The 14,333-nt window shown below is 41.9% G+C and overlaps 2 protein-coding genes and 1 long non-coding RNA gene across 5 annotated transcripts; 2 read left to right on the top strand and 1 right to left on the bottom strand.

Annotated features, from left to right (window-relative positions):
• Positions 1 to 302: 302 nt before the first annotated feature.
• LOC133889791 (uncharacterized) lies at positions 303 to 2,351 on the top strand. Its single transcript, XM_062330268.1, has 4 exons — positions 303 to 555; positions 1,656 to 1,752; positions 1,851 to 1,905; positions 1,980 to 2,351. Exons 1-4 carry the CDS (start codon positions 421 to 423, stop codon positions 2,083 to 2,085), a joined length of 393 nt encoding a protein of 130 aa, XP_062186252.1. The 5' UTR covers positions 303 to 420; the 3' UTR covers positions 2,086 to 2,351.
• Positions 2,352 to 4,407: 2,056 nt separating this feature from the next.
• Positions 4,408 to 12,985, top strand: LOC133889331 (uncharacterized). The gene is made up of 6 exons (XR_009903905.1): positions 4,408 to 4,708; positions 4,805 to 4,900; positions 8,081 to 8,210; positions 8,789 to 9,098; positions 11,996 to 12,112; positions 12,835 to 12,985. It is a non-coding gene; the product is annotated as an uncharacterized LOC133889331 (long non-coding RNA).
• On the bottom strand, positions 4,980 to 13,115 carry LOC133889329 (putative ABC transporter C family member 15). 3 transcript variants are annotated; one of them, XM_062329847.1, is made up of 11 exons: positions 12,985 to 13,115; positions 9,798 to 12,160; positions 9,528 to 9,614; positions 8,769 to 9,431; positions 8,512 to 8,676; positions 8,060 to 8,354; positions 7,755 to 7,969; positions 6,948 to 7,253; positions 5,851 to 5,914; positions 5,475 to 5,714; positions 4,980 to 5,378 (listed from the first exon to the last, which is right to left on the bottom strand). In XM_062329847.1, exons 1-11 carry the CDS (start codon positions 13,079 to 13,081, stop codon positions 5,257 to 5,259), a joined length of 4,617 nt encoding a protein of 1,538 aa, XP_062185831.1. In that variant the 5' UTR covers positions 13,082 to 13,115; the 3' UTR covers positions 4,980 to 5,256. The 3 variants fall into 3 exon arrangements, with proteins under 3 accessions (XP_062185831.1, XP_062185832.1, XP_062185833.1); XM_062329848.1 differs by having other exon boundaries at positions 7,185 to 7,253; XM_062329849.1 differs by lacking the exon at positions 12,985 to 13,115 and having other exon boundaries at positions 9,798 to 10,394; positions 10,481 to 10,619.
• Positions 13,116 to 14,333: the final 1,218 nt, after the last annotated feature.

Raw genomic sequence — 14,333 nt, 5'->3', positions numbered from 1 at the left:
ATAGATCTGATATGTGTAGATATACAGAGGCGAAGCAACATTATGACTGGTGGGTGCACATACATCCCCCTCCTATTTAAAACTACCACTGAATATAGGGATAATAAACAGTAATTTATGAATAGTAACTGTACGTGCATCTCTTGTTTGGATTTGACTTCGCTCCTGTAAATATACTTGTGTAAGTTGTGATGTGAATTTAAATACTATAGCTTATACCACTGTCGAGGCTAAAGAAAAGAAAGGCCGGAGGCCAGCACAATTAACGCCAACCTAAAGAGATCCAGTGTCGAGGCTAAAGAAAAGAAAGGCCGGAGGCCAGCACAATTGGACGGATAACTCTGAAGAAAATTCAGTTACGAGAGGAAGGAACAGTCCAGACTCCAGAATCCACCAGCTGCCGTTGGCCAGTCGCCACCCATGCCTGCGGCGCCGGGGACCGGCCCCGGCTGCCTAGGATCGCCGGCGCCGGCCCCCTCGAGCTCGCTCGCCGGGGTTCAAGGAGGCCCGCGGCGGTTGGGCGTGACGAGGCCGTCATGGGTCGTCCGCACTGAGGTAGTGTGGCCGTCGCCCCCCTTTGCCCTGTTCGCTTCTGTTTCTCGCGGCCGCAATTCGTCGAACACCTGATAGGTGGGAAGCGACGTAGTTGAACCTTGTTTCGCTAGCTTTCTTTTACTCTAATGCGGGACAGCGTGGGATTAAGGCGTTTCTTAGTTAGTCTGTGTGCAGCAAAAACAGCAGGAATCCAAAATTACATCCAGGAAACGGATAGATGAAGGGGGAGATAACAGTACGAAAAGGTTATAGTATTTTGTTGTTGCAGTTTTGTTAAATGGCAGGCTAGAAGCCTCCTGTTTGCAAGGCTTGGGGTGTCTAAGGTAACCACTGGTCTGAAACTCGGGGTAATAGATGCTGTACTTGCACAAATTGGCCGAGTTCCTGATGCGAGCACCACCGTAGCTGATTTATCCACGCAATCAACCAGGCATTTCATGTGCAAATATGCAGTGTACACTCTTTCGAGAGAGAAAAAATTGTAGATCTTTACATCTGATGGTTCAACTGCTTGTTACCGCTATACAAGTCTGACTTTTTTGTGGCAGTGTTTCTTTTGAACATAATCATGTTGTGTTTGCACTGAATAAAAAATAAACAAAGTACACTGGAGAGAGAGAAAGCCCATGAAATCAGATTGTAGAAAGATGAACATGGGAGGAGAAAGTGGAGATGAGGGTTTGGGTCCTTGGAGTACGGATAAGGTGAAATAAGGTGAATATAGAGCAGCCTGTGCTCAGATAATTAATGCAAGTCAAGTCAATAGTTTAGTTTAACAGGCTCCAGTGCACACGATTCCTCAGGTTTTGCTGAATTCCGCAGTATTGTTCTGAATTCGGGTCTTCGGGCAGCATCTGCATTTTGTCTTTATGAGAAAATCGTGGGTACCAAATTAACCTCTCACGTGGGGCCCCAATTCATTGCATATTTGCTAAATAATCGAGGTGGGGAAATGTCCTATGCTCTTTGCCTGTCATTGCCCATATCCCTTGTATTCCTCCGCCAACGAAGCACCGGAATTTCAGACCGAGTATTTGTTAGGAGATGTTTCACTCTTTTGTACATTGGTTTCTGACGTGTTAACTGTAACCATGATGCAGTCAAACGTTCGGAGGGAGAGACCAAAACGGCCTGATCCTCCTTGCACCATCTGCAAAGGCACAGGGAGAATAGACTGCCGAAACTGTTTTGGCCGAGGTCTCTCTTTTACTCCATGTTATTTTGTGATATGCTATATGATGATCATTCATCAGTACGATGAGTTCTCTCATCAAAATTTGGTCTGGAATTTCCAGGAAGAACAAATCATGCCGATCTCGCCATGCTTCCGAAGGGCGAATGGCCACAATGGTGAGGCACACACTCCTAGTCTTAATTCATCCGCCACGCTGGTGTTAAACTTAAACCATACAACTCTTTCTCAGGTGTCGAATTTGTGGTGGTAGTGGACTAGATTACTGCCACCGGTGCCATGGAACAGGTGAATATCGAGAACCCATGGGCTTCCACTTCACTGTTCGAAGCAAATGAACTTCGCTTCGACCAGCAACCACTGCAAGTAACATTGTTATATGGATTTACAGTAAGGGAAGAAATGCACAAAAAGGTGATCAAGTCATGGTTGTTATACTACGATGTGCAGCTGTACCAGTTGCGGAATATTGTAGTCACCCCATAACTTATGTCTCCAGCGTTTTGTGAAAAATTAGATCTAGTGCTTGTTGGATTTGATCTCTGTCACCTAAAGCTAATTAAACCCAGAGATATGGGGGAGTCCCGTCTCCATGTACACGCCATGATGGGAGGCAATTAACTCAATGGTTGTGGTCCCATCTCGGGCAACACCATATAAACTCAATAGGGGAGCCTGACGCCTGCTTGCTTGATTTAGTTTTCAAGTTAGGCTCAACCTCCCCTCACATCTCTAAACCCTATTGGTCCTCACGGTGCTGCTACAAGCTGAAGACCAGCGACCATGTGATCGACTACACTGAGCAATACCTCACAAGCGTCCACATCTACATCTCAGGTGGCACTGTGCATCATCGACTTTGTACTGATCTTTGACGCTGTTCTACACCGACAGAACGACAGCGAGATGGCATTATCCAGGTCGGGTATGTTGTAATGCTTCAGCTAATAGTGATGTGTTTGATCTTAGGGCTAACGTTTATGTTGATCAAAGGGAATTAGATCTAATAGTGCTAACGCCTTGCTTTGGTTCACACAAAAAAATGCAATGTAACATCATGGGAATTACTCAATTTAGACCATAGGTGTGAAGGACGGTAGAGCACGACTGTGAGGCTGACGCGGATGGCAACCTGCGGATTTGCACAGCCCAATATGATACGGGAAAAATTGATGATTTGCCATCTGAATTTTTGCCTCTTTAATTATATATGGGACCGTCCGAGTCTATGACTGTGAGCCAGAGGGTCAGAGAGAGTGACAAATAAGCTAAGCCTATTTTTAAGAATACCATGCGCCACTACCCCTATTTGAATTACGGTGCGAGCGCCATGAGGCTTTGCAGACCGCTGGAAATCATGCAGCCATCCCATTCCTACAACTGGAGGTCGTGGAGAAGTCGAAGACATGCCCCAGCAGAGCTTCTGGTGCTGCATTGCTCCTCTGCGTTGCTCCGGTGACGCGGAGTGGACACAGAGGCGATGGCTGAGGACTGCTCGGTCGGTCGCGACGTGCTCGGCGCGTCGAACATGCAACACATGTTGATGTTTTTTTATTTGCTACTCTCAACATGCAACACATCAAATTACCACTCGCTTCATTGACACTTAAATTATTAGCCATTCTAGCCTATTTTAATTTATTTCATTTTCTTTTAATTGTGCAGTCACGTGAAAAGACCAAATTACCTCTCCTCCTCTCTCCATCCACCCCTCCCGTCGTTCTCACTCTGAGTTGCTTCTGGTAGGTCGTCGGTGAGCTAGCGGTGTGGTGAAAGGCAGCTCCACCTCTCCTTCTCTTCTCCTTTTCTCTTTTCCTCCTCTCACTATTCAAGATTTGGCTACAGCTCGAGCGTCTCCAATCCCGACCTTGCCTACGCCCCATCGGATACCGACGCCGCCCAGAGCTAAGCTCTGCCAGCATTGCTCACCGTCAATGGAGCTCTGCCGCCTACCGTCACCAAATCCAAAGAGGAGGGGTAATTTATTCCTTTTCACGTGGTTGCATACTTGAAAAGAAAAGAAAATAAATTAAAATATGCCATAATGGCAAATAATCAAAGTGGCAATGAAGTGAGTGATAATTTGAAGTGTTGCATGTTGAGGGTAGCAAATTATCGAAGCCCAATCTTAGCGGTGGCCAAAAAAATAATCAATTTTCTCAATAGCTGCCTGTGTAATGGAGGTCTAATTTACAAAAATCATGATTGAGATTTGCAAATATTCGGATCATGATTGAGACATTGTTTGACAGAGCTCTAGTTTTGAGATCTATGCAGATTTAGAGTTTATAGGATAAAATAAAGTGATTTAAATATCTATTTTTTATTCAAAATAAAAATAAAATATCTCAATCAAAGACCCTTAAATTGTCCACACTCCAGTTCCAAGAATTTTTAGAGCTAGAGATGAGCAGCTCTAATAATCCTTAGAGTTAGGCTCTGCCAAATAGACCATAACAACCCTAATCCAAATTAGGGGCTGATTTGTAAATAGTTGGATCACGATTCAAATTAGGTGCTGATGTGCAAATATCCGGATCATTTGCAAATTGTAGGGACTTATATGTAAACTTTAGGATTGCGATTAATAATCTTTACAAAGTTTTGAATCCTTTCCAGCCGTTAGATCAACGTGTGCGGCCCGGATTGAGGTCTGAAAAGCAGTCACCCCCGCCGCGGTGGCCACGGGATTGGAGTTGGAAATGCGCAGAATGACCCGGCTGCGGTGGGCTCCTGCCGCAGCTTCGAAAAGGAGACCCTGCGGCGGCGGCACTCCTCAGGGCTCAGGCAAGTTTTCGGCCATGGACCATCCCAATCCTACCCTGAGCGGGCGTCCATGCCGGGGTCGCGCGCACAGGCGCTGCAGTGGTGGCGGAGGAGCGCGCGCTGAGCCCCGTATGGGGACGGCCAGCGGCGAAAATGGACGCGAGTGCGCCGCGCCGTCGCCTTCCACCGTTTCAGGTCCATGGCCCCTTGAAACCCCAACAAAAAAGCGTGGTAAATTGGTAAGCATCCCGCTAGCTTCTATCTGATCCTTCCCCTCTGATCCGTGTATAGACTCGCGACGCCGGCCGAGCTTCGCGTTCAGGCATGACTCAGAGCGCGCATGGCCCACCACAGGCTCGATGGAATGCCTGGCCCAATGCGCTGCATGTAAGTTCTCCGCTTACTTATTTCATTCAGTTACGTGTGAATCCCTCCAACTTCATGGTGGATTTTTCAGTGCACAATATACGGGATAGCTATCAATTTTATTGTATTCCTTTTCAAACGTTTCCTCATATCAGCAGCAGATTATAGTACATTACATCACTCCAGTTCTCTGGATCATCTGAATCTAAGAGCTAGTACGGCAGTGCCACTCCGCTGTAAATCCTGCCTCTCTATGTGCGTGGTTTTGGTTCGTACTTGTCATATGTAGAGATACCGTGTGGTGGGAACTTTCCTATTGAGCTTCGCCAGCCATTCTGCGGCGTCCCTGGTTGTCTTCGTACTGTTCTCACCACCGTTCAACTGTTTGCTATACTATTGAAGCCGTGGGATCGCCGCGAGTACTCCTTTATGAGTCTGGAGAATTCAGAGCTCTCGTTCTCCAGTAATTTTGATGGTGTGTCGTATTCTATAATTCTTCCTGCTCATCATAATTGATAAAAGCACACAACTTTAGTAATGCAGCAGCTAGGCCTAATAGCATGTAGAGAGCTTGTGTTTGAATTGCGTGGCTTACCTTCACTGAAGACAAGAATGAGATCACTGTCAATTACTGTGTGAATTCTGTGTGCTATCGTCAAGACTGTGCAATTCCCGAACTCCTCGCGAATAGTTTCTTGGATAATTGCATCAGTAGTGGAATCAACTGAAGCAGTTGCCTCATCGAGCACGAGGACATTGCTTCGCTTTAGCAGAACCCGACCAAGGCAAAAGAGTTGCCTCTGTCCGACACTCCAATTTTCCCCATTCTCGACAACTGCAGGAGATATCTCATGTGACAATCTCAATGAAGATATCCTTATTAACGGATCATAGTATCAACTAACTAGAATTTCGTAACCTTGAATCCTACTTTTTCACATTTAGCTACTGTACCTGAAAGAATGCATTACCTGCTGAGTCCAGCTTCTTTGGGCTTTGCCGAACTATATCACCAAGCTGGCATTTGCCCAAGATCTGTCCAAAAGAAGACAAAAAACAGATTCTTGATGAGATACTCAGAAGAAATAAGAGCCACTTTCCCTTAGTCATCACCTTTTTCGGTAGGTTCCCCATTGTGTTTTTCATATTCACAGATTGATTTAAATATCGAATTTTGATCACGTCTCACTTGCAGTTAATACGAAAAATTGCCCCAGGTTTTAGATTATAAGAGAAGTCTTAAGCACTGCTTTGCATCTATACAGTAGATGCACTTTTACATGCGTTTTTCAATTTAATCGGTGGCACATATGACCCTTGATAGAGCAAATCACTGAGCATGGCATTCTAGCAATACAAACTGTTACCCATATTTATTCACAGGAGATACTATCATCCACGACTCTTTCATTTATGGTAATGTGGAACATGAAGCGTGAGCAATAATGACTAATGCTATAAAGAGGTAGCATCTCTATTTAACATCTTAAGTCAGGGATTCTTTTATGATGGTATTTGTAGTTAACTAATGTACTGTTTGTTTCCTACTTCTGGTTCTGCTTCTGCTACTGTCAGAAGCCAGAAATCAGAACAAACAGGGTTCTGGAGAAGAAAAAAATAAACTAAAGCTAAGAAGCTCGCTGAGAAATGCTTTTCTGAGAAGTTATGTACTGAGAAACAAAAAATTTGTTGTAAAAGCCAACAACCCATTTCCAAAAACAGTTTTTCATACAAGCTAAAAGCACATAAAACAAACAATTGTTCTGAAAAGCTGCTTTTCAAACAATGGCTTCTGCTTTTAGGTTTTTTTAAAAAACTGTGCTTTTAGTTTGTCTGAAAAGCTACTTTTGGAAATAGGTTGCTAGCTTCTACAACAAATTTTTGTCTTCTCAGTATATAGCTTCTCAGAAAAGTGTCTCTTAGCGAACTTATCAGCTTTAATTTATTTTCCTCAGAAGCAGACTTCTGGCCTCTCCAGAAGCCATTTCTCCAGAACTCCGTTTTGTTCTGGCTTCTGGCAGCAGCAGAAGCAGAGCCAGAAGCAGAAAACAAACAGGGCCTAAGTTACCTTCCACACGCGTTGATCAGAGTACTCGTTCAGTGGATCCAGATTCCCTCTGACTGTTCCCTCAAACATGGTTGGATCCTGTGGGATGATGCTAATTCTGCCTCGTAAATCATGCAGCCCTATTTTGCAGATGTCAACATTGTCGATTTCGATTGTTCCTTCCCTTGGTTCAACGATCCGGAAAAGTGCTTGGATAAAAGTTGACTTTCCGCTACCAGTACGTCCTACAATCCCCACCTTCTTCCTTCCTGGAATTGTGCATGATATGTTTCTCAAAATGGATGGCAGATGCTCTGCATATCTAACCTGTAAAAGCAAGGAACATTAGATGGCTCTATTTGAGAAAGTGCATTATATTGAGGTAAAAAAAGCATAGAAGTTTCCCTTTCGAAAAAGCACTTCTGTTCTTATTATAGAGAAAACACAATTAATGATTGCACGCTTATTTATCCATGGCTTCTACATCTTCCACTCTTGTCTTATGTATCACTTCCTGCTTGACAATATGTGGTACACTGGTACTACCTTTTCGCTTTTGTAATCATATAATTAATTTTTTTGTACATGAGAAAGCATAAAAAGTCTGTACTTTCCTGAGATGAGTTTTGCTCTGCAGCATTTTCTGCAAATTGTTTATTCTCTGTTTGAGCAAAGAATTATTCAAGTTGAAACTTAATGCATAGATATTCAGGCTAACTCATCCCAGCGAGATATATTTTTTGGGTTGCTGAATAACGTTGCGGTCGCATGCATACTTGATTACTCACACTTACATTGGGTCATAACTCATAATAGTGTTAAACATACCTCCAAGGATCTTATATTGATAGTTCCAGCTTCTGGCCAGGTGATTGGTGGGCGGTAGTAGTCAACTACTAGAGGAGCCTCGCTAGGGATCCTTGAGTACTGCATTATTCTTTCAACCGATATCATTTTGTTTTCTGTGTTGCAAATGTTCCAAATTATGGATGCCAGCTGCGAGTTGAGGTTCAATGCATAAGTCACCGCAAGTCCAGCAATGCCTGTATTTACAATTAATTTGACAATCATCAAACGTGGGATGGTTTAAGACTTCTGTAGTCACCAAGAGCTTATGTGCATATAGAGCTTACTTGGGTTTATGAAACCTTCAGGAAGGCTCACTAGCAGAGTCAAAGAAAAGGCAAAGACAAAGTTGGACAGCATGTTTAGCCTGAAAGAAAGCCACTCCATTGAAGAGATGTTGTGGAACCATGGTCTGGAGTGGTTGTCACAAAGACCAAGGTTTGCTTTTCTGAAACGATCTTTCTGCCCAAATGCTCTAATACTTGATGCTCCTGCTAGTGATTCTGCAAAATGGTGTAGGATTGGAGCCCTTTGAATTTGCGATAAGCGGGCCAACTCTCTTGCCGTTGGTATGTAGTACCGCTGCAAAGCATACAGATAGTGTAGGTTCAGCATTTTGTGGAACGAATACCATCAATAAAGAGAAAGCTGCTAGTAAAGCTTCCTGAAATTCATGGTGCATAAAAGTAATAGAAAAAAGCTAATTATATACTTGAAGATCGTTTTTGAGTGCTCATACCTGACACAGGAAACAGACGACCGCCACTGGAACAAAGATAGCAAAAACTGGCCATGCAACCTGTGACATAACACCAATGGTCCCCAGAATTTGTATGATTGAAAACACACACCAACCAAGCTTGTTTGCTATTTCAAGATCTAGAACACTTTGGTCATTGGAGGCCTGTTAAATGCAAAACACACATTAATTACTTCAGTGGTGTGTGGACATGTGACGCAGTATGAAGATGGTCATAAAACAAAATCAGCACTAACCCGGTTCAAAATTCTGCCAGTAGGTGTGGAGTCAAAGAAGGACATTGGGGCATGCAGGATGCAGTGGAGCATGTTCTTGAAGAACTTTTGTGATGTCAGTAGACCAATCAGTGACACAAGCATGGATCGAGCGAAGACGCACAGTGCACTTCCCATAGATAGTGCTATATATACAGAGAAGAGGAGGCCTAATCTAACTGTTGGGGTGGTTGCAGATGTTGGAGGAGATGCCCATGCCATCCAATAGTTGCTTGCAACCTGGAATATTTGGAAGAATGACTGTGCAGCGATTGTTACTGGCACTAAGGCTCCACCATGAACTGCCCTCAGGTATGCCCAGTAAACCTTCTTGCCAATGCCTCCCTTTTCTCGCTCTTCATCTTGTGTTAACCTCCCCTTCTGACTGATGTCTTGTGAGACATCATGTGCAGACTCTTGCTTTGTTATTCCCTGAAGCTGATCATCTGTTTCATTTTCTGTATCGACCTCATCCTCACTGTCTGCTGATTTTCGGTTGTCTGATGGTATTCTGCTGGAACTCTCAGCATTTATGACAGATTCAAGAGCCTGGCTATGGGCTCCTACTATAGCTTCAAATCCTATGTTCTGTTGAAGGAGTTCATCAAATTTCCCTTTCTGCATAATCTTTCCATCTTGCATCACCTATTATTTTGTATCCACTTGGTTAGTTACTTGGCAATGTAAACCTTTAGAGTTTGGACATGATCGGTTAACCCAAAAGTATTTTTAAGAACTTACCAGTATAAGGTCTGCGACTGGAAGGAATTCGACTTGATGGGTCACGTACAGTACTGTTTTGTCTTTAAGAATTCCCATTACACAATCCTGCAGAATCATATTATTTCATTTGCTTAGGATATGTACCAATTGTTAGTGCAGACGAAACGAAACAGTAACCTGATGACATTTATCCACTTCTGAATTAACGCTGAGTCTCAAAAAATCAAATTACCATTAATAGCACAAAGTTAAATATATATGCACATTTATTGGAACTACTAAACAAACCTTGAAAAGCTGGCTCCCAGTGTGAGCATCTACTGCACTAAAAGGATCATCAAAGAGATAAATATCTGCATCCTCGTACACCGACCTTGCAAGCTGAATTCGCTGTTTCTGTCCACCACTCATGTTAATTCCTCTTTCACCAATCTCAGTCAAATCTCCATTTGAAAACATCTCAAGATCTTTAGTCAGTGCGCAAGCTTGTATGCTCTTTTCATACTTATCCTTATCATATGGGTTTCCGAACAGAATGTTGTCCCTGATGTTCCCAGACAGGATCCAGGCAGTTTGAGGAACATATGCTTTGCTCCCACTGACTCTGACAGTTCCATATAGCTTTGGCATCTCCCCAAGTATGCATGATAATAGACTGGATTTTCCAGAGCCGACCATTCCACAGATAGCCACTTTCATCCCTCTCTTTACTTTTAACTCCACATCTGTTAGAGTTGGACAAGTCGTCTCAAGATCCCAGCTGAAGATTCCATGATCAATCTCCACATCATAGTCTGTGACGTTTCTCGGTACTTCTGTAACTGCATCACATTTCAATTCTTCTTCCTGGAGGTATTTTGCCACTCTATCAGCTGAAACTTTTCCCTGAGCAAACACTGAAAGCAAGTCAGGAAGTGTGAATATTGGATCTTGTAGCATACGGAATGTTGCAAGAGCTGACAAAACAGTACCAGCCGTCAGAGGAATCCCCATCAATATACATGAGCCGAATGTTATGGAGGATATGAAAGGAGGCGACCCCCAAAATATGAATGTTGTTAGAGCTGACAACCTCACAGATCTCCATAACCAATTGTACTCCTCGCTTCGTAAAGCTTCTAGCTTTTGAAGGTACTGCATATCCCACGCTTGAAGTTTCAGTATTTTCATGCTTCTAAGAACTTCCGTCGTTGCCTTCATTCTATTGTCTTTGGCAGTCATGATCTTGGCTTGCAACCTTTTTTGCATTCTGGTTAGTGGAATATTGCAAGCCATTATTGCCAGTGTTGCTGCTAAACCAGCCCAGGCCCCAACCCCTAAGTTTTGATGGAGAACAAAGACAGCTAGAGAAAGCTGAATGGGTAGCATCCAGATGTAGTTTGTGTACCATATAACATCAGTTATCCTTTGTATATCTACACTCATGTAGTTTATGATCTCTCCACTAGTATGCTTCTGCCTCGAACTGCAGGATAAGCGGAGCCCCTTTTGATAGATATGGGATATCAAAGCAGCTCGCAGCCGCATCCCGAGCTGTCGAGCTCCAAAAATCCACTGCCTCTGCGCTATGGTTTCCACGACTTTGGCACTTAGAAAAGCAACAGCAAGAATATAACCTCTTTTGAGTCCATATTGCCTCTCTCCCCTGAGGAACTTTACCAAGTCACTGATCAGTGATGGTCCAACATAGGATGCGCTGGCACTTAACACTGCAAATCCTGCGTTGATAATTGCTTTCCGTCTAATAAATAAGAACATTGCTCTATAGATGGATGAAGTACTTAAACCATGATTGCGTTCAACATCATCTATGATCCTTTTAAATGAATCAGAGAGGATCTCGGCTGAGTCTTTGCCATCAACATCTGGCACATTATTCTTCTCTAGAGGTTTCTTGTATCCAATAGCAAAGACAGGGTTCATCCACGAGAATGTGACTAGTTCTAGTAGACTTGCTCTTCCATATGGACATGACCTTTTGGCTTCTGCCTGCTGTCCTACAGATGGACCCAATAGTGGCTCCGTTATGCTGCAGTCTGTGAAGGTGATTCCTGTTTTTCCGCTGGCTGAAATTGCAAATAGATAAGTGCAAACAACAAGCGTGAACAGATCGATCCATTCTTCATATCCTATATATTCATGAGCCGATAAAATGGACCTGAGATCAAACACCACACTGGTAATTGATTGCAGAAAGCTAAATATCCACCATGACCGAATTATCAATGGTAGTTGTTCAGATTTTGTTTTCTGAAAACTGAATACTGCTAGTGACAATATTAGCCAAGATAACACCTGCAAACCTTCATTTAGAATAAAAGGTGGATACTTGCAATCACTTAATCTTTCATGTAACCGCGAAAATGATGCCATCAGAACATGAGTGGCTAATATTAGCAGGCAACAAGCTTTGCATGCTTGATATGAGATACCCAGCTTTATGTCTGCATTCTTTTGTTCTTGATGTGAATGCTTACTGCTTTCAGGAGTTGCAGTCTTCAATCTCTGCCTCCACCATCTGATTTTCTTGAAAAGAAACTGGGCCAATATACTCATGATGAATATCAGTTGTATCAATGCAGAAGTGCTCATCCAGAAGCAAGGTGAATATAACTCTGGCCATTTTTGCAAATACAGCAATATAGTGGAATCTGTAATGATACATTTAAATTTCGTGTCAAAAACCAACGGCATAATACATTCCTGAATTGTTATTTTTCTCTTGTGAATATAACATCGGTGCTAGTAGCTACCATTATGTCATCAATGCCCAAGAAAAGAATAAGCAAACATGTTCTCGTGAAGACTGAAATTTCAACTTGTTCTTCCAAAGATTATTCCATCACTAAATATAAGCTGCTAACCAATGACCATTGAGACATTGACTTGGCACGTAAAATGTTAGAAAAAAAAACTGATTAGCTCTGATCATTGTTCTCGTATTTTGAGAAGTTCATGTTTGAGTTGGACATCTCATCTGCAGTGTTTCAGTGAAGGTAAACTATGTTATGTGTTGTTTTGAAAAATCATGTAATAAATCTTGTTTCTTTGCTACTTCAAGCCATAATTGATCGTAGCATAAGAGATGGTCGCATCCAGGTTCATTCTTCTTTACTTCTATCCAGAGATAGAGTGGATTGTGCATTCTTTACTAGAGCTATCAAAATTATGAACCACTTGTTCCTTGGCTACTTAACACTTAGTTTTATGCGCATTCATCTGCTCCACGCTGGAATGCATTAAGCAAACCCCATGAAGAGAAGTAGGAATTTCCAATGAACTCAATTTGTTTCTATTCCCCTGACGATCTTCGCAAACATTGCAGGACCAGGAAAGCAAAAGGTAAAAGAATGGTGGACAAAGAGACCACCATATAGTATAATCTGACTCATGGACGTGTCTCAGAGGAGAGGAATCAAACGTATGCATGAACCCATCGTCTGCATGCAGGTACAGCGATTGATCGAAGCCTTACCTGACGAATCACCGAGCAAGCCCCTGTGGAGAAACATCTCTTGCATCCTCTTGGACGTCCTGGCGAGAGCAGGCAAGTACAGGGTCCTTCTCTCCATCGTGTTGCCGAGAGAGAGAGAGAGAGAGAGAGAGAGAGAGAGAGGAGGAGGTGGTGGTGAACTGGTGACGATGATGTAGTAGAGGTGGAGACTGGAGATGTCTGACAAAGACGGAGGGCCCCTGATTGTTGTGGTTTTGGCGTGTAATGTAGTACTGTGACAGAGATCTTAGAAATAGAGAAAATTCTTTATTTGTCATCTTAATTTCTTATTTGCTATCTCATGAAATGAACTTTTTTATTTATTATTGTTTCTAATTTTTATTCTTTTCTCGTCACTATCGTCCATTTTATCTATAGAAAAGATATATTTGTTTTGGAGGAGGACGATAGCCTCGGGTATGGCCACTTGCAGCTAATCAAAGTTTAAGGCTCTTTAGAGGTTGAATCTTAGAATGTGATGTACTAGAGAGTTGTAGAAAATTTCTTTACGCTTTTATAAAGTTTTTGAATGCTGAATTTAGATGAATAGTTCAGGAGATATGAATTTCTGAAGTTGTGTTGTTTCCGATTATTATGGAGCTGCATAGTTACATTTGTGACTATGGTTAGATATAACTAAAGTTAGAGTTGACTTTTGCGGTGAATACTAAAGTTGTAGAAAATTTTGTGTAGATAATTTTAGTATGCTTATTGGTTGTTTTTTATTGTAGAAAAATAGATATTAAAATAAAGAAGTTGACTGGGTGAAATAGATAGTAGTGACAAGAAAGGAATAAAAATGAGAAGTATTGACAAATAAGAAAATTCATTTTATAAGATAATAAATAGAGAATAAGAAATTTTCTAGAAATACAGTCTTCGCCCGGCAGGCTCGGCACTACCTGTGGAAAATGCCGTTAGTCGAATCACAAATCATGAGTGCCGTTGCATTTGTATATCTTTAGTCGGTGCTCCAACATTTGCGTCTAAGATTTTTGGATTGTATACTAATGTATTATATTATTATTTGAATGTTAAAAGTAGCTACTAGGTTCACTCTCGTGGTCCCGAAATTACCACGTTAATCAGAAAAGGATCTATACTATTTATTATTATAAACATCTAACTATCTAGATTAAACCAAAGAGTTCATATTAAATATGATTAATAAATAAAAAAATTAAGAAATCAAAGAGTTTATATCAAATATGATTAATAAATAGCTAAACTCGGCATTAAAAATTATAGAAAATTAGCAGTTCGATTTCTATACGGTTTGAAAAGAAAAATATCTAAATAAATAGTTCAAATAAAATAAAATAAATAATAAT

The sequence above is a fragment of the Phragmites australis genome, chromosome 13, assembly GCF_958298935.1.
Source record: "Phragmites australis chromosome 13, lpPhrAust1.1, whole genome shotgun sequence".
In the NCBI taxonomy this organism is placed as follows: domain Eukaryota; kingdom Viridiplantae; phylum Streptophyta; class Magnoliopsida; order Poales; family Poaceae; genus Phragmites; species Phragmites australis.
Note: the sequence above shows the minus strand (reverse complement) of the source record. Positions and strands in the feature narration are given on the sequence as shown.